The sequence below is a fragment of the Haemaphysalis longicornis genome, unplaced genomic scaffold, assembly GCF_048455015.1.
Source record: "Haemaphysalis longicornis isolate Haplotype H1 unplaced genomic scaffold, Haemaphysalis longicornis Haplotype H1 scaffold_1, whole genome shotgun sequence".
In the NCBI taxonomy this organism is placed as follows: Eukaryota; Metazoa; Arthropoda; class Arachnida; order Ixodida; family Ixodidae; genus Haemaphysalis; species Haemaphysalis longicornis.
Genome location: NW_027526203.1, coordinates 392,477,094 through 392,497,249, shown reverse-complemented (window position 1 = coordinate 392,497,249; position 20,156 = coordinate 392,477,094). Strand labels below are relative to the sequence as shown.

Below are 20,156 nucleotides of genomic sequence, written 5' to 3'. Positions count from 1 at the left end.
GATGGTAGTACGTACTTATTTTCAGGAGCTGGATCGAAATGCCTTGCTGCCATGCAAACACACTGCCTGTGCGAGTTGCCTGAAGGCACACTTTCAGGAGCAGGCCAGGCACGGAAAGCTGTCTTGCATGAACTGCCCGAGCGATATTCCTCAGGCAGAAAATCTCCACTTGGTATGTACAGGACGCACTTGCTTCTTTACAGAAGTTTTGGGCCACGTTTTAAACCCGTTTTTCTTTCACAAATTCATGACCCCTCATCTAGTGGATCAAAATGCATTCTAAGGTGGCCTGAAATAATCATTATAAATAAAAAAACGTAAGAGCAAAATCCACAGAAAAGTTAGTCTGTGACATAAGCAGCTGAAAAATGACCAAAGCCTTTCAACAAAAAAAAAAAGAAAAAAAAAGGAAAATCACAAGGGTCCGTTTTTGCTATTTGGCACACTTGAGACCTCGGGCACATGGGTACTCCTGCACTGTATTTATTGCCTCTTGTAGAGCTTGTTATTCTCCAATGGAGCCTGTGGCTGTCCACAGCCTTTCAAGTACAGTGCATAAAAGAGGCGCTGTGAGTTGGGGATGTTTAGAAGCCGGGGGTGGGTAGGGATAGCATCAAGATTACAGAGCCTACCTTTTGGGCATACCAGGAATGTATTATAGCATAGGTGTTCAATGCCTATGGTGGTGGTGCAGTTAGTGAGGAAGGCTTTGGCGTAGCTGTATAGTCCTTATCCACAATTTACGGGGCTCAAGCCTTGCATTTAGGCATGATGCGAGATGTGATCAAATGCTCCTTTAATGTCATTTGCCAATATGAAGTATTTGTGCTGATTTGAAAGCCTTTGAATTGGCTTCTTTTGTAGTCACAACAGCATGTCCTGTATGGGTGTAATGGGAATCTGTGCATTGTGTTGGGGGAGTAATCATTGTCCTCTATATACGGTGAAAGCCAATGTGTACCAAGCGCTCTAGCAATTTGCCCGTGCACGATGTCAGTTAAAAGGGTCGGAGATTCTTATGTGCTAGGGGTTTGCCTGAATAAGGTTTGAGGTCTCCATGTGTCCACTGCGGTGGTAAGATGCCGGTTGTCCACTAGAGTTGATCCAGTGTGGGAGGGCCGAGGTTGCATAGTAATTTTTTTGGTACCTCATCACGACCGAGGGCAGTGTTTTTGGTGTCTAATTGTTATTACCGATTCTATTTCTTGGATGGTTATGGGGCCAACCAGTTCTTGGATGATGTTTGCACGGGTATGTTGTGTGTCGTCATAGCTTCTAGGGGTATCTCGAGTTCAAGTACGTCCTGTTCAGTACCGGCGTACGCATGCACAAGTTTTCGTATCTGCTGGCTGGTGGCAGTTTTGCCATCGTGAGTATTCATGAGAGTCTGCAGGATGCTGTGTTTTACACCCCCGCACGGGGCACCTTGAGTAATCTTGGTGACGGTGAGTGGCGACACCGCGTACCCCGAGCCCCCCATACTTAAGCTGTTACCTACCGTGGCGAGAAGTTGAAAGGTGAAGGGTTAGAAGCCGTGAACGGTGGCCGTCGGAGCCCTGGTCAAGCTCCGGCCGATGGGCTCCCTGTCTGTCTATCAGGCTGGGAGCTCCGGGACCTCTTTGACCATCAGGGTAACGTCAAAGAAGAAAGTACCCCAGTTCCCTGCTTTATACTATGCCGCATGGTACTTTCGAAATCCTCTCTTCCAAATGATCGGGCCCCAAAAAGGGCCCGCACCGATGTAATTTTCAAACCTCTGCCCAACATGAAATTTAACACCCCGGACAACTTTCCTCGCTTCTTAGTGATACAATCTAAGAACAAGGAATCTCCAGTTACCTGCAAGTCTGTCTTCTTAATTGCCAAGTTCATTGAGAGTGTAGTTGGCGCGAACTACAAGGCAAAGAAGCTGACATCGGGGGACGTGCTTGTAGAACTATCTACTAAAAAACAATCTGATAGTCTCTTGAACCAGACCGACCTACTTGGCCTTGAAGTAGCTGTAACGCCACACCGGAGCCTTAACAGCTCGCAGGGCGTCATATCTGAGATGGACCTGCTCAATGAAAGTGAGTCTGACCTCCTCGAGGGCGTGTGTGACCAGGGCGTTACTGCGGTAAGAAGAATAATGATCAGACGCGATGGCAAAGAAGTAAAAACGAAACATGTGATCCTAACTTTTGACCGAAGTGTCCTACCGGAGTTTGTCACTGCAGGCTTCCTTCATTGCAACGTACGACCTTACATACCCAACCCACGCCGCTGCTTCAAGTGCCAGCGGTATGGGCACAGTACTACCACCTGCCGCGGAAAACTGACATGTGCCAAGCGCGCAGGACATCATGACCCTTCAGAGAACTGTGCTTCTAACGTATTGAAATGTGCCAACTGTGAACAACCCCACGCTGCATACTCTCGGTCATGTGCTAAATTCAAAGCCGAGAAAGAAATCATAAACATGAAGGTCACCCAGAACATTACCTATCAAGAAGCACGACAGAAACACTCAATGTTTTCGCAAAGGTATGCCGATGCAGCTCGCCGGGGGGCGGAGTGGCATCTAGTCACGGCGGCCACCCAGTACTGCGAAGCAGACTTGGTGCCGTCCCAGCCCCCCCAGGTGCTGCCCAAGGCAGCCCAACCATCCGACACGACACCTGTGGCGCCCGCAAGTGTTGTGTTAGCTGCGAGTGTGAGGAGTGACGGCTCTGCCGTCAATCCTCCTCTTCCGGCTACCAGACTGCAGGCGGCCATGGACGTAGATGTGGTCGGTCCCACGACCACTTCTGTGTCCAACAAACAATCGGGGACGGCAGGGGCTCCTGCCTCCACTTCGAACATATCCCGAGGCGGAGCCCGCAAGGACTCCATCTCGTCACTGTCACACCACTCAGATGATGACATGGAGGTAACACCGTCTCTGCCAGTGCCAAAGGCGGAAAGAGAACAGCGCACCATGGCGGGGCGAGGCAAAAAGCCACCAGCCACCCGTGTCACAGGCCCAAGTCAGAACTGATAGATAGTATACATCCAGCCCGAGTCCTCATCTACACCAGGTAAAATCTCCTCCCTAAACATTTATGGTAGCACAAATAATTACACAGTGGAACTGCCGGGGCCTTATTAAAAACCTAGATGATATATATGAAATCCTACACAAAACGCAATCAGCCATCCTATGTTTACAGGAGACACACTTGAAACCTAAGCACACCAATTTCCTGAACCAATACTCAGTATTTAGGAGAGACAGAGATAGCTGCACGCACTGCTCTGGTGGCGTAGCTATAGTTACGCAAAAATCTATCCCTTGCCAATCTCTTCAATTGCGTACCGCCCTAGAAGCGGTTGCAATCCGGGCAATTATTTTCAACAGATTAACAACAATTTGCTCACTATACATTCCCCCTGAATATCGTTTATCTAGCTCTGAATTTGAGTCTCTCATAGATGAGCTGCCGGAACCGTTCCTACTCGTAGGTGACCTGAATGCACACAGCCCACTATGGGGATCTCAACGCACAGATTCCCGGGGCCGCTTGATAGAAAAATTCCTCTTCTCATCCGGAGCTTGTCTCTTTAACAAAAAAGAGCCGACATACTACAACACTACACACAATACATACTCACACATAGACTTGGCGATCGGCTCTTCTGTCCTCTTTCCGGCTGTTGAATGGGAAGTGGACGACAACCCCTATGGGAGCGACCACTTCCCTGTCATCTTGAAAGGCATTGATAAAGCCCGTAACAGTTCCATCTGCCATAAAAAGTTTAAGGAATCTGGTGCTGATTGGTTAAAATTTAAACAATTATCTCAGCTTTCATACACGTCCTTAAGCTATTTGGGCATTGACGAAGCCTGTGAACTGGTGACTGCACACATTCTTCATGCTGCCGAGGGCTCAATTCCGCAAATATCTGGTGCCACACCTAACACTAGGAGGCCGTGGTGGAATGAAGAGTGTAGGCTTGCACGGCAGGCTCAAAATAAGGCGTGGGGTGTCCTTCGCAGGTACCCCACTACGCAAAACTTGATTTCCTTCAAACGTGCAAAAGCACAAGGAAGACGCATTCGCCAGCAAGCAAAAAGAGATAGCTGGCGCTCTTTCGTGACTTCTATCTACTCGTACACAGCAGGCAAAGTATGGAACAGAATTAAAAAGTTTAATGGACGGAAAACACGCACCCTACCTTTGGTCAACAGTACAGGCGATACCCTAGAGGACCAGGCAAACACACTTGCGAAATACTTTTCATATGTATCGAGTTCTGCTCATTACACAAATGCTTTCTTACGACACAAAACATCTATGGAGAAGAAACCGATTCGTGATAACAAAAGATCTGACGAACCATACAACACGGAATTTTCCATAACAGAGCTTTTGGTCGCCTTGGGAACATGTAAGGCTTCAGCGCCTGGGGCAGATAGTATATCATACACAATGATACAACATCTGCACCCAGAAACTCTCCGAACACTCTTGCACTTGTTCAACAAAATATGGGCGGCGGGATACTTTCCGAGAGCTTGGAGAGAAGCAGTTGTAGTTGCCGTATTAAAACAGGGGAAAGATGCCTCACTACCTGCCAGTTACCAACCAATAGCTCTGACAAGTTGCTTAGGAAAGGTTTTTGAAAAAATGGTAAATAAGAGGCTAATCCATTTTCTTGAATATAACGGCATCCTAGACAGTTGTCAGGCTGGTTTCCGATCAGGTCGAAGCACAACTGACCAGCTAGTTGCCTTTGAGTCGTATGTCAAAGATGCTTTTATCCACAAACAGCACTGTCTTTCTGTTTTCTTTGACTTAGAAAAAGCATACGATACAACTTGGCGTTACGGCATACTGCTTGATCTCAAGGCATTCGGTGTGTCTGGACATATGCTAAACACTATTGAAAGTTATTTGTCGGAGCGGACATTCAGGGTAAGAGTAGGGACAGGGGTATCAAGAACATACATACAAGAAAATGGGGTTCCCCAGGGGGGAGTATTAAGCTGTACTCTGTTTATAATTAAAATGAATTCACTTGGGAAATCGTTGCCACCCTCAATCTCCTACTCAATGTATGTTGACGACGTCCAAATAAGCTTTAGGTCATGCAATCAGTCCATATGTGAAAGGCAGATACAGTTAGGTGTGAACAGGCTTGCAAAATGGACGGAAGAAAATGGTTTTAAATTGAATCCTCACAAAAGTACATGTGTGTTATTCACAAGACAGCGTGGAACTCGTCGAGAACCCGATGTCACACTGAACGGAGAACGGATTGCTGTCAAGAAAGAACACAAGTTTTTAGGTGTTGTACTTGACGGAAAACTAACGTACGTACAGCACTTAAAGAAACTCAAACAAAAATGCCTAAAAGCCATTAACATTTTAAAAGTGTTGTCACATCAGTCTTATGGTGCTGATAAAGACTGCCTTCTACGTCTCTTTGTGAGTTTAGTTAGGTCACGTATAGACTATGGAAGTGTAACATACGGGTTCGCGTCTAAAACTGCCTTAAAAATGTTAGACCCAGTCCTACATTTGGGCCTTCGCCTTGCCTCTGGAGCCTTCAGGACAAGTCCAATCCAGAGTCTTTATGTAGAATGCGACCACTGGTGCCTAGAGCACCAGCGTGCTTATACAGCACTCCTCTATGCTATTAGGACAATGTCTATGACGAATCACCCATGCAATTCTATTGTGAATGACATCTCATCCGCCCATTTATATTTAGCGCGCCCGTCGATCCCTGCCCCTGTAGCCTTGCATGTCAAAGGCCTTGCAGAGGAGATAGGGGTGTCTTTAGATGATGGCATAAAAACCTGTATCGCCGATACAGTCCCACCTTGGGACATGTCAACTATTCATTGTGACACATCCTTTAAACAAATTGACAAGCGTCGTGCACCCCGCGAATTGATTTTACAGCATTTCTTAAGTTTACAACACAGATATCCATGCGCCTCTTTTTACACAGATGCTTCCAAGTCTTCTTCTTCTGTGTCCTGTGCTGCACATGGCCCGGACTTTGCCAGCACAAGGACATTGAACAGAAATTGTAGCATCTTTACAGCAGAAGCCTATGGTATTCTAATCACAGTGGAACACATTACACAGAACAAAATACAACAATCAGTCATCTACACAGACTCCCTAAGCGTAGTAACTGCATTGGATTCCTTTAAGCCCACAAAAAACGTCATTCTAAACCGCCTTTTTAAAGCTCTTATAACTGCCTATAAGTCAAAGCTAAAAATACTTGTTTGCTGGATCCCTGGACACAGTGGCATTCTGGGCAATGAAATTGCTGACCAGAACGCCACTTTGGCGGCCCTACGTAGTGGTGTTGATGTAGCGCAGGTCCCTCACCTCGATCTGAAACCAGTAATCCGGAGGGGAATCCGTAAATGCTGGCAGCACATGTGGGACACACACACAGACAACAAGCTCCACTCAGTAAAACCAAACCTAGGAAGATACACAACAGAAAAACAAAAGATTCCTTGAGGTATCCATTTGCAGACTGCGAATAGGCCACACTTACGCTACACACGCATATCTTTTGAATGGAACACTCCCACCTGTTTGTAACAAGTGTGGGGAACGACTCACCGTCCTCCATGTATTAATTGAGTGCACATTCTGCAATGAAGCCAGAAAACGGCATTTCCCGAAAATATATACCTACAACATTCCACTACATCCTTCACTGTTTTTAGGAGATGAACCTATGTTTACAAACAAAAGTCTTTTAAGTTATCTTGCAGACATCAAGTTTTTAAAACTCATCTCGTACAATGCGTGACCTCAGAGCCTACGAGCAGTGAGTGAGGCCCTCGTGCTCCCTTTGTCCGCACAGGAGGCCCACTCTCGTCGCATGCTCTTTGGCTCGAGGTGCATCACGTTGCACCCATAATCCATTTCAGCCACCATTATGAACATCTTCATGCTTTAGTGGACGGGCCCTCTACACCCATATATACAGTATTTTAAGATGTATCATACTCATTTCATACATATTTTAAGCACAAACATGACTATTGAAAGACCACATAACATAGTTCTGGCGCTCTTTGGTCTTAGAAACCCTTGCGCCAATAAACCACAAACATACATACATGCTGTGTTTTACACGTACCCAGTGTCCCCTGTAGACTGTCGCAAAATTGCGTCCAGTTTTGTCGGCTTATTTGGCTTGTGTATTCTGCTTCTTTTGTTAGTTTGGCAGTGCGGAATTTAAGCTTGCGGTTAGTTCTTTTTTCAGTGTTTGACCAGGCCGTTACGGGTATTCCAAAGGCTGGTGCAGGTGGGTTTCAATAGTGGGGTGTTCTTGTGTTAGTGGAAGCTCTGGGTGTGCTTTTGAGGAGACCGCAGCAACTCCTTGGTCCACGTTTCAAGATTTAAGACTGGGTTGTCCAGTGTTTTCTCTCGGTATTTCATCTAATCTGTTATATAAGCAATCCCCAGTCATATGCAACAGATTTATAATCTGGAGGTCTATAATGTAGTGATCGCTGCCAAGACTTTCTTGCCATGTAAAATCTGTTATATTGCGCATGAGCGTCAAGTAGAGAGAGAGAGAGAGAGAGAGAGAGAGAGAGAGAGAGAGAGAGAGAGAGGGAGAGGGAGAGGGAGAGGGAGAGGGGGAGAGAGAGAGAGAGAGAGAGAGAGAGAGAGAGAGAGAGAGAGAGAGAGAGAGAGAGAGGGGGGGGGGGGGTTTGTAGTGCCACAATCGCTTCATTAGGAGATGGCTGAGGTGTCTTAGAGGATGCGATTGCCAATTCTTGTCGGTGTATGTGGTGAGCTGCAGAATCGGGCAATTTTTCCAGATTGCTTCGGGTTCCTTTGCAGGTATTACGGGAATAGCCCCATGCCATATGAGGCACATTAAAGTCTAGGCTTGTGCGAATATTCGAGCGCTTCGAACATTTGAACGGATATTACAGTATTCGAATTTGCTTCGACCCGAATTTAAAAATTCCTGAAATTTAGAAGTATTCGGGGGTGGGGAACAAATATCAAAACTGCATTCAAGTACTATGAGGAGTTTCGGTTCTGTTAGGCAAGCCGCAGTACCATTGACATCAGGCCTACATCTTGACTACATGTGGAGTCAAGACAAGATAGCCACATTCAGAGCGTTGTCGTAGCCATCTTATGCATACGTTCATCAAGGTAATCAAGGGTCCCGTTTCATTGTTTCAAGCAATAAAACGGTAACGGAACAATTTGTTTGGTTACCGTGTGGCACGCGTGCAGTGAGCAGGTGTTGATCGCACTTGTAACTAACTAGGGAAGGGAGTGCATTCTTCACTGCATAGGGAGCTGCTAATCTTTATGCCATTATTTTTTACTTGAAATATGTTACCAAATTATTTTTTGTGATGTTTTATGTGTGTATGTGTTGTAGGTTGCTATCTGTGTTAAAGGGAGCACTTTTTACACCTAGTCTATACAGAATTTTTTTTACTGGTTAAGCTATGTTATCACAGGTATCTTGGTGATGCCTTTGTATGTTGTAACCTTAGAAATAAAGAATTTTGGCATAGAACAACTTTATACTATTCAGTTTTGTTCTTCGGACACCTGAAAACTATTCGAATTCGCTTCGAAAGTATTCGACCCAGAGGAATATTCGCTTCGAATTCGCTTCCAACTCGCTTCAAACTAAAATATTACTATTCGCACAAGCCTAATAAAGTCCCCTGGTATTGCCAGTTGGTTTACTTTGGCCTGTCTTGTGGATTGTTTTATTTAGGAGTCAATTCCTGATAGCAGCCTGGAGTGTGGACCAGGTATTAAGGCGATAGAGACTTGAATGTTACTTATGGAAAAGAAAGAAGCTCCATGAATGCATAGTCTGTGATTGTTAAGAGCTTGTGTAGCTGGGCAGTCTGGGTATTTCATACCAGTATTCGGTGGCGTAAATCCAGAAAAATCACAAGGGGGGACACACATGTTGCCAAGGCGGCCATTTTGTTTTGTGCTTTATTTTCATTTATAGATAAATTACTATCGTGATTTGAATTAAAATAAGAAAAACGAGCATGCTTTCATACCTCCCGTAATTGCACTGTGCTATTGCAGACGTTAAAAAAAAGATCAATAAGAAATACTCTGTACAATATGAGTACTGATCACCTATGACATGTTTCCTAGCTTTCGACACTTCTAGAGGGTCCAAAAACGAGAGCGCGGTTTTTGCACGCACTGACAAAGTTTTTCAACAACCCTGGCAACGTTATGAGGTCTATAATGTCTTGATGAGCGTGTGCCAAAGCCATGCAGTTGAGGCGTTCCTCCCCCATCGTACTACGCAGCCATGTTTTCAGTCTTCTCAAGGCACTGAACGATCTCTCTGCTTCACAGGAAGAGACCGGCATCACTAAGATAATCCTCAGAACACTCTCCACTTCCTTGAAATACTGGCGGGAACGGGATGGTTATTCCAGCTCGTGCAGTACTTATTAGTGACAAAAACAACAGTTGTTTTAGCTTTCAAAGGTAAATGAAAGATGAATCTCAAGGGGGGGACACTTGCAAGGGGTGTCCCCCCAGCCCGAACACAAGGGGGGTCAGGACCCCCCTGACCCCCCCATGATTTACGCCACTGCCAGTATTGCTCCACGGGCTTGTCGTGTTTTGTTAAAGGCACTGGAGTTAAAAAGGTCGACGTGTTTGATGTCGGTTTCCTGCAGGGCTATGATGTCCGGGAAACATTATTATGCAAAGGAGAGTAATGATGTCATCTTATTTCGGAATAAACAATTCCACTGTCAAACAACCGGGATGTTTTTGGTGGAGATAGAACCTGTGTTAGGTGGAGAGGACGGAGGAATCGCCATCGTCCCGGGTACGTTCGGCCGCTCTTCTGTGCTCTGCAGTAGAGGGCTTTGTTTAGGTTTCCTGTGCTGCTTGTGCTTGTTTGCCTTTGTGGCCGTGAGCCGCTCATCCAGTTGTTGGAATCGGGTTTGGGAGTTTTTGACTCCATGGTGTATGAAGCATTTGAGATCTTCAAATGCGGATAGTATATATAGTCGTGTTTGTGGGAGGGGGTGGCAGTTGAACCACGGTTGTTTTCAGAAATGGAAACTATGGCGATTATATTATTATCAATAGTCCTGGTTGTTTGTGGGGGTGTGATGTGATGTGACCCCAGCCAAGTTGTGACCCCGGATCCCAACCATGAGGCAGAGATATTTAGAAGGATAAGAATGGGGTGGAGTGCATTCGGCAGGCATCCTCAGATAATGAATGGCAGCCTACCATTGTGCTTGGAGAAGAAAGTGTATGACAGCTGCATCTTACTGGTACTCACCTACGGGGCAGAAACTTGGAGGCTCACTAAGAGGGTTCAACTTAAATTGAGGGCTGCTCAGCAAGCAATGGAACAGAAGATGATAGGTGTAACATTAAGGGACAAGAAGAGAGCGGACTGGGTCAGGGAACAAACGCGTGTTAAGGACATACTGGTGGAAATTAAGAAGAAGAAATGGACGTGGGCAGGGCATGTAATGCGAAGACAAGATAACCGTTGGTCATTAAGGGTAACAGAGTGGATCCCTAGAGAAGGCAAGTGTGGCAGGGGCGGCAGAAAGTGAGATGGGCAGATGAGATCAAGAAGTTTGCGGGGATAAATTGGTCACAGTTTGCACAGGACCGGGATAATTGGGAGATTAATGGGAGAGGCCTTTTCCCTGCAGTGGGCGTAGATAGGATGGATGGATGTGATGTGACATTGCATTTAGGTGCAGAGTTCAGCTAATATTTGTTGTTGCAGAGTGTTGAATTATTTTGATTTGTCTTCCAGTGAGGCTTTTAGCTGCACGTTTTCTCACTAGTGCTTGATTTTGTGCATTGTAATAAAGGAGGAGGGGGTTGCATTGTGGGAAAGGGGGGAAATATATTTTAGCAGTGGGTGGCCAAGCGGCCACTGCCAACCAGCTCACCTGGGTTAGTTTGTGGCAGGTTTTCAGAATGGGAGGATGCAGGTAGTGCTGCACAGGTTGGTATTGGTGGTGTGGGTTGTCTGTCAGTTTCACTTCATGTTCATGCATTCTGATGGGTAGTGGTGGAGGTCGAAGTTTGCATCTATGGTCCTTGCTTGCTGTTAGATGCTCCAGTTTACAATGTTGACACTTTTGTGGCATTCTTTGCATATATATGTAGTATTGACTTGAGGGTTGGGGCAGACGTCCTGTCGGTGCCCCGGAGCACCACAGAGGGAGTCGCCTATAATGTTTGCAATGTGTGAGTACGTCGTACACCCTTGCGTAAAAGGGCACATGTGCGCCTTCAAATGTAATCACTGCTGTGGTTGCAGTGCCAAGCATTCTTGCATTGGGGATGGTCGGTCCAGTCATGATGATGACTTTGCATAGTTGGCCTCGGGCGATGCCAATGCAGGTAAAAGCTAACATACCTCTATTTTTTTGTTTGAACAGCTGAAACGTGTATTTGGCAATAAGTATGAAGAATTTAACGAAAAGTTGCTGACCTGTAAATTGGAAGTTGCAAGTGATATCAAGTACTGCGTCAACGAAAAGGTTTGTCTTCATTTGCTAGTTTGTTATATATAAAAGTAATACCTTGAATTGACTGTATTTAGCGCAGCTTTTGCATTGGGCAAGCACTGCACACTCTCGTCCGTATCTCAGGTGATTGTACATGTAGGCTTGTAGCGCTCCTCTACTGGGTGGTTGGCAATCTTCGGCTGTCTTGAAGGCAGCAAATTTAAAGGGGCCACGAAGACAAAATGCTGCATTGTTCAATCTGAAAGAACTAGCTTTTGGTAGCTCACTCAGCTCCACTCTAGCCATGGAAGGCGTTTTTCCTAAATGAAAAAAGAGAAAAAAATATTATAAAACGTTCAAATTTTGCTAAACAGTTTCACTAAACTGTTATCGTTGTATGAACTGCACATTAGCATTGATCTGCAAACTGCACATTAGCACAGATCAAATGGATTTAGAGGCTCCACTACAATCACGGGGGGCACCACTGCTTTGTATGTTTTAATATCATCTCTGTTACTTGTTTGAAGTTTGTGACAGAATTTGTATCATTGTTGTGGGGACCAAGTAGTCTTGAATGAACAGAACTTGTAGTTTGTCTTCATGGCCTCTTTAACTTATTTGTAGATCATGCCTGCCCTTTTGTATTTTCTTGGTAACCATTGTAGAACGCCGGCTCGTCTCAGAGGAAAGCCCCCATCTAAATGAGCAGCTTTAAAAGGATTGTGTGCAGGCGTTTGCGGGGAGGCTATGTACAAAAATGGCTATAAGAGCTCTGTACAAGAAAAATAAAGAGCATCTAAGACAGCTATGCGTGCACAGCCAGCCAAATCATTAGCTGCCTTGTTTGAGCACTTTTTTCTGTACACCATGGAGTGACTCTGCAAAATGGTTAAGGCAGTTCGCTGTAGTGGATTATGTGTATGGCACGTATGCTTCTTAGCACAAGGTCACCGGTTCTACTCCCCACCACGGTGACAATTACTCTCATGGAGGTGAAAAATTAAAAAACCTGGGGTTGAGATTTCGGCACACATAAAGATGTCCCAAGTGGTCTCTTGTCGCCGAGATCAAACACAGTCGGCCCTGACAAACCATTGCTAGTGTGGATGCTACCTTTGCACCAACTGCTCGTCCACGTTGTGTACAGTCATCCACAGGCTTAGCTGGAGCAATGCTTTACCCACTTATCGTCTCCTCCTCCTTTGGTGTGAGGTAATTTAGTCACAACTTCTGAATTTCTTTCAAGTTTAAGGGGGTTCTTAAGTCATCTACATTCGTTTTAACTGTTTATTTTCATGAAATTTTGAGATATTCCATGCTAAAATCAAGTGTGATGCTCCAGCTGAGCCTGTGGATGACTGTACAACATAAGTCACTTGCTGACCACGATAAAAAAAATGGAAATTACTGCGTGTCGTGCAGTAATTCCTTTAATTTAGAAAAATAATCGGGGGTAGCTGTGGGATAACACGTCTTATGCAGGGAAACTCTTGTTGTGGTAGTCATGGCTTTTCATGTGGAATGTGTTAACTCGTTTGTTTTTACAATTAGCAGTTGTCTTGCCGATCAGTGCAATCATCTCCCACCTTGAGAATAGCACAAGGTGCTTTGTTGATGGTGGGGTGGTGGTTGTGGAAGGACAGAAGTAGGCTAGACAAAAATGCCCGAGAGACAAGTCTGGTGCACACTCGTACGCTTGCCATATCATTGTAAAAACATAGGTTTTACCGGTTTGAAATCAAGAAATAAAAACAGATGTTTTGCTCGTACACTTGCCATAATTGTAAAAACTGCTGTTCTTGTTTCTTGATTTCCAGCCGGTAAAAACGAAGTTTTTACAATGATATGGCAAGTGTACGAGCAAAACATGTTCTTGTTTCTTGATTTCAAACCGGTAAAAGCAGTGCTTTGCTCAGGAGTCATGGCGCTATTGCGTGACTGTAAATTCCCAGAGGTGTATTTTCCACAAACAAAGACCCGCCGCTGTGGCTCAGTGGCTGAGGCGTTGCGCTGCTGAGCACGAGGTCGTGGCTTCGATTCCTGGCCGCGGCGGCTGCTTTTCTAATGGAGGCGAAAAGCAAAAGCGCCGGTGTGTACGAGATTTCGGCGCATGTTAAAGATCCCCAGGTGGCCAAAATTAATCCGGAGCCCTCCACTACGGCGCGCCTCATCGCCTACGTTGCATCGGCGCGTTAAACCCTGCAATATACTATATCCACAAGTAAAGGGGTCTTTGTTAGTGAACTCTCCAGGTGCCTTTTTCAAATATGAATACCTTTTTTGGACAGTCGCCACTAATAACTACGTGAAATTGCGTCAATTTTTTTAATTACTTTGCAATTTTTTTACGGATGTGCGAGCATATTTCACACACATGGTTTGCTGGAGTTAAGCAGTTGTGAGTATGCGCCCGTCTTATCGTACTTCTGGTCTTGTTTTCAGGTAGCCAATTTTTAAAGCATTGCACGAATCAACTTGCCCAGCATGCTTAGCTACACATTGCATACTTGAAAATCGGGGCTATAACAGTTGCCGCCTAAAATGGACCATAAACTTAAAGATGCAAGATCATCGGTTGAACTTTGCCAGTCGAGCCAGGCTCGACATAAACATTTTTCTACAGCATGCGTTTGTTATGTGGATGTGAGCAGAGTGCATCGCGTGACCCTTTGGTTTTTCTTGTTTTCTCACACGCACCGTCAAATTTAAATACGAAGTTGGAAAACACAAGTAATAATCCCTAAACTATCAGTTATTAAAAAGGCATGGATTAGTTCTTCAAAATACTATTCATCACCATTTATTGGGTTCCAATGTGGTACTACTTCACATGAGGCGTTTTTTTCCAAATGAGCCAGACCCACCTAATACGAATTTGACAAACAAGTGGAATTTTGTTACCGGACCTAAATGCAACGCCCGCAAAGCTATTATATGATATATTTTACATCTCAGCTAGGGGAAGTTTATGGCCACAAGTAATTAAAAATTATGCCGTGAATATGAGCAACATTGGGGCGATAAGTTTGGATTTGACTCATATTGAATTGAAACACTCAAGTTGATGCGGCATTCTTATAGAAACTTTATTAAACTGACTTTAAAGCATGGTGCGGTAGCGTTTTGGTGGATAAGGCATTAAAAATATGCAACAGGGCTTAAAGAAGAAATTATACATGAAGAGCAGGTGAGTCCTCTTGGCACCATTAGCAGCTCTTTTCGAATTCTCCCCAGGAAAATTTTCTAGGGCACGCCTGAAGACCCTCACAAAGTAAGCAACCTCTTCATTGCTTTGAAATGAATTTCCAACACGCTTCACAAGAAGGCTGCTCATATCTTCTTCTTCACCTTAATGAAGTAATTTGTACTCTCGGGGGGGAAGGGGGCGATTTGCCAGGACTTGTAAGCGGTGGCTATTTACTTAAGTACTAAAATGGTAAATATGGGAGTAAAAAATAAATTTAACCAGAGTTATTTCCTAGGAACGGGTCAGACCAAATGAAATCATTGTTTCACATCTTTCCGCTTCATTTCCTTCATTTCTTCCGTTCACTTCGTCGTCGACACCTGGGGGCGGATCTTTCGCCGATCTCCTGATATTGCCGTCTGATTCATAATAAGTCAGCTTCGAAAAAAAAAAAATCTGAAAACATTCACGAAACCGTCCGAACAGTCAAGCCAAAAGCAAACTCCGATTGGGCAAATGGGCAAATGGATTTGGCTCATTTTGATCCGTGAAACACCAGGATCTGGCTCAATTTCGATACGAACTATGCTTTGAGTACACGTTTTCAGAGCGTTATCTCAACTATTATCTTGCCACCCTTTTTTTTTTAGGGTGAAGTTGCCGAGTTTTTCTTGTCACTGCAGTTTTATCTGACCTGTTACGGTTTGTGGATCTGGCTCAATTTGAAAAATAAATAAATAAATAAATAAAACTCCTCATATGTTGCATTGCTACAATTGATTAATAATGTGTATTGGTAATGTATTGTACCTGCCTCACTTTTCGGGCCAGCTCTTTTCATCATTATGCCACACGATGCCGAGAGTGCCTCTAATAGCATTGAATTGAATGTAGGGTTTAACGCGCCGACACAACGCAGGCGATGAGGTGCGCCGTAGTGGAGGGCTCCGGATTAATTTAGACCACCTGGGGATCTTTAACGTGCGCCGAAATCTCGTACACAAGGGCGTTTTTGCTTTTCGCCTCCATCAGAAAAGCGGCCGCCGCGGCCGGGAATTGAACCCGCGACCTTGTGCTCAGCAGGCCTCTAATAGCATTTAAAACTTCTTGCCAAACTTTGGCTCATTGTGTTGCACACATTGTCTTGATGCTGCACCAGAAACGTTGGCCATGCCAACACCAAAACTACATTGTACTATATAAAAAAAAACTTCAATTCAAAATAGATAAAAAACTTCATGTGCACCTTTTGTAAACATGTCAATATTACAATGAGATTTAGTCAACAATAAAAAAAAATTTGCTCAGTTTTTTGGGAACATCTGGCACTGTTATTTTATGAAAAGTTAGAGACAAATTTTACCACCACTGTAACTGGGAAGTTTATTGCCATCTTTCCATCCGCCAGTCTCACTTCTAGGCAACTGTAATAATTGAAAAGAAAAAAAAAAAGCCAAGAGTAGTGCAGCTTTAGCGGAAAATTTGTGTTCACTGTAAGGTAAGCATCTAAGCAGCTTGGTGTTGCTAGCTGTATATTAACGCTGGTCACATTGCATAAATACTATAATAGGCGTGGAATGCTCCGCGTACTAGGTGCATTAATTGCATCTGCTCTCTGTGTCACTACATGCATCTAGGCTGGTTAGCAGCTTACCAAGCTTACACCCACGTACAATTTGCCATCTTTATTCCTGAATGCATTTGCCACAAAGTAATGGGATCACTATTTCACGCCTCATGAAGACTGCACGCATCACGGTATCCCCCAAAACGAGAACGAGAAAAAAATGCCCCACCAGGCTGGAAGGGCGTTTTTGAAGTAATGAACGTTTGTTGTCGAGTGGTCTGGTTGAAAGGGAATTTGTTGAGTTCATCACTCAAACTCTGCGTGCACTCAAAACAAAAGAAATGCAAAAACTGTTCGCCCAGGTTCAGGCATGGAAAAGGTTGGTGTGCAGCGCCAATGACGGTGGATCATCACAAAAAGTGCGAGAAATAATCCATGAAGTTGACCAGCAACAGTCAACAGGACACACTGCTATAGTCATGTAATTACAGTGGTGCAGAATGCAGGATATTGAAGAGAGCGCGGTTGGTTTTTCAGTGTCTCGCAGCGATTTTCAAGCTTACCACTTCACGTGCACGTGTAATATTTGGCTCAGGTATTCCTGGCATTGTAATCTAAATGACGCTCAGGTTTATTTGCGCCGTTCAAAGCGTTTTGCAGGGTCCCTTTAGGTATACGGCAGGATGAAGGCCTCTCTCGTTGACCTCCAACCATTTCTGCACGTTAACGACATTTGCAGCGTACTTTTAGCTAAAAATCTGTCGGATTGATTTTTGCAAAATTAAATTGGGAAGGCCCGGTTAAAAAACTGCACCAGAAATAAGGGAAATAGAGCAACAAAAATACAAGATAAAGACAGACTCTTCCTTATGCCATCACGAACGGCACCAAGCTTTACTAAAATAAAACATACAACTGCGTTCAGCTGGTTTAACCTCATGAATCTTGTCAACTCCATGTGGTCACCTGAAAAGAAAGTGCGACAAAGACTATTCAACTATGAATACTATGCCCTGCATGGCAGTTTCTTTCTTTTCTATTTTTTGTTCCCTGGTGTCATTTATGTGCGATATTTTTTTTTTTTTTCCAGTTATGTACCAACTACCAGTGATAAAATTGAATTAGCGGTGACTTGTTGGTTTAAGGGAGTCTCTGGCTTACTGGAACCTGTTCATGTTGACCACTGCTTTTGAAGTAGTGGAAAAACGCAAAATATGAGTTCACATTTTATAACCCCTCTGACTGCTTGCCTTTTAATTCACTTGGGCCTGCACATTAGACATACATCATGTGCTTGTTTTCATTGCAGTGTCAAAGCCCATTGAGTGTGCCTGAAAACCTGACAAAGATATACTGTCCCAGTTGCAAGGCCGTTGGTTGTGCACGCTGTGGACACAAAGTGAGTGTTTTTTTTTTTTTTATTGGTTGAAATCAGTGTGGCTGGCTTAATTTGTTTTTTTTTTTTCAATGTCTGCATTTTCAAAGCATTCAGTGCTGGTCAAAATGACCCTTTTTGATGCCTTTTTTGGCTTTTGGAGATCAGCGATTGAAGTAAAAGACGAAGAATTCTATTTATCCTAAAGGAGCTGTGCAATGTGCAGACGTAGAATAAATGCACGTCTAAGTGGATTAGTAGCGAAAAATGTTTACATTTTACTTGTGTGCATTTCCAAGACGTTTTATTTGAAGGTGCCATCGTGCTATTCCTCGTGGTGGCTGGAGACAAGGAAACGACTAATAGTAGAGACAACATAGCCTGAACATCTTGGCCATGAGCTAACAACTTGCCAAAACGCTGGCTTAACACCATCATTAGCAAAGAATTACAAACCAGCCCAAATGCAAGATTCATTATTACGTTAGTGTACTTAGAGCATGATAGTACCACAAAATAAATGCTCCATGTTGTAATCATTTCAAAGAAATGCGCAAAAGCTGTACCAAAGAAGCATCGGTATCATTAGGTCAAAATATAGATATTCAAACAGCGGCAACTCAATCAGTTATTTGGTGCTTTCAGCCAGCTATTATTCTCAGTACTATGAACAGTGCATATGTATGCTTCAACTGATCTTTCTGAATTTATTGACAGCATTGGAAAATTTTACAACTAATGCTGAGTCTGTAATCTTGTTCTTCATGTCAGTTTTTTTTTTTCAATAAACTTATTTGCTTTGTGTATGTGTGGTGATGTCCTGTTATTTTCAGTGGCGGAAGGAGCATGAGGGCAAAACGTGTGATGAGTTCAAGAAGTGGAAAAGTGAAAATGATCCCGATGATCCGGAATTTAAATCCCAGGCTTTAATTAGGAAAGATGCCCTCGGTAAATATTGGCTTTATTCTAGTTTTTCATTTCAGGTTTGATCAACACGATGAAAATAATCCTTTAAGTGCAATTGTAGTGGGCCGTTCATGAGAAATAAAGCTCCTCTACACCACAGTCGAAACCATTATAAACAATTGGTGGTGCACATGGCCTCGTTTTTAGAGGGAAGCATCCTAAGCCTCTTCCCAAAGATTTGGCTGCAAGGACAGGCACTGGCTGTGTAGGTGTGACCTAAAGATAGCTTTGTGTGACCTTCTCCAACGAAATTGCGCCATCAGTGTTGCAGCGCTCTTACAGGCTTTCTGCCTGCACCACACCGTGATCACTTTCTGGGACCCTTATGCTTCCTTGCATTTTTTTTTTTGGCCTATTTTACACTTTTCTCTCTCACAGCTTTTTCCTTCACCTTTTCTCCAGGCACCAAAATCTGTCAGTGTGCAACATGGGGGTCTCTAAACGATCAATAAAAATTGGTACAGAAATTCTGTTAATTGGCTACAAATGTGTCAGCCTTCTCTCTAGCTGCAGTGATATACGCAGAGACCCTCTAAAGTCGAGTTCACTGATATACGCAAGTGAATTGCTGGGAAAACACTTTATCGGAGGCAATGTAAGCAGCCTTGTATCAACATTGAAGGCAACGTGTATCGCTGTGGTGCGCTATACAATCTCAAGTCTTATCATAAGTTGGCTTCGCTACTGTACTCAAATGGATTGCCAGAGCATTGTGTGGTGCGATTTTTTTTTTTTTCCAATTCTTTCTTATTGATTCTGAAAGTTCCAACATTTGAACTATATTATACCAATTATATGTACTAACTTGATCAATTATGCATTTATTTTGCAAATATAATGCGTCATGTTTTTTTCGGTGGGATGCTCGCCAAAGAACACTCATTAAGATGCACTTCGCCACTATTGTGCTCTGGCTGCTAGTGGTAAGAGCTTCACATACACTATATTGTTTGTGTACCAGATTCGAGCTGGCACTTGCACATGCTGAGGTGAGCGTTTTCTATGATCTAACTCATGATGAGCATGTCTGCTTGTTCTGGTGTATCAAAGAATAAAAGCACTGTACTCTGCACATTGAAGAAAATGCCAAAATATCATCTGTCCTCCATATGAAACGAGGCTATTAAAGGAATACTTGCTAATTTTTGTGGTTAATATTATTATAGAGTTTGTTTCCTTAACTTGCCAGATACCCAGGCTAAGGTATGAATAGCCCCTGCTTCGCGTGAAAGACGTTTTAATTTTGATTGTATTTATTGCATTGACTGAAACGGCACACAGCTAATGGATGTCGGCACAATGTCTCCTTGTATAAAAGAAAACAAGGTGACATGGCAGAGTGTGTCCAGCATATGGTTGAAATTCGCAACATCACTTGACCTGCGCAGCTCAACGAGCAGCGACATGGCACTGGCAGCAATCACGAGATCATGAGCTGATGCAGGTTACCAGTGCTAAAGGTGTCGCCACTTGCCCGAATGGCACTATTGGCAAAGGCAGTTTTACATGTAAGAAGAGGTGGAATGAGCATTTATTGCTCCCGTAG

General features: G+C 43.9%; 1 protein-coding gene across 1 annotated transcript in view; it reads left to right on the top strand.

Moving 5' to 3' along the window:
* The window catches only part of LOC144155299 (E3 ubiquitin-protein ligase RNF31-like), a 45,804-nt gene that overhangs the window by 9,857 nt on the left and 15,791 nt on the right, over nucleotides 1–20,156 (top strand). The window contains exons 4-7 of the mRNA XM_077686643.1: nucleotides 26–172; nucleotides 11,444–11,545; nucleotides 17,579–17,668; nucleotides 18,478–18,592. Of these exons, the coding sequence (XP_077542769.1) occupies nucleotides 26–172; nucleotides 11,444–11,545; nucleotides 17,579–17,668; nucleotides 18,478–18,592 (454 nt within the window). The remainder of the gene's footprint in view (nucleotides 1–25; nucleotides 173–11,443; nucleotides 11,546–17,578; nucleotides 17,669–18,477; nucleotides 18,593–20,156) is intronic.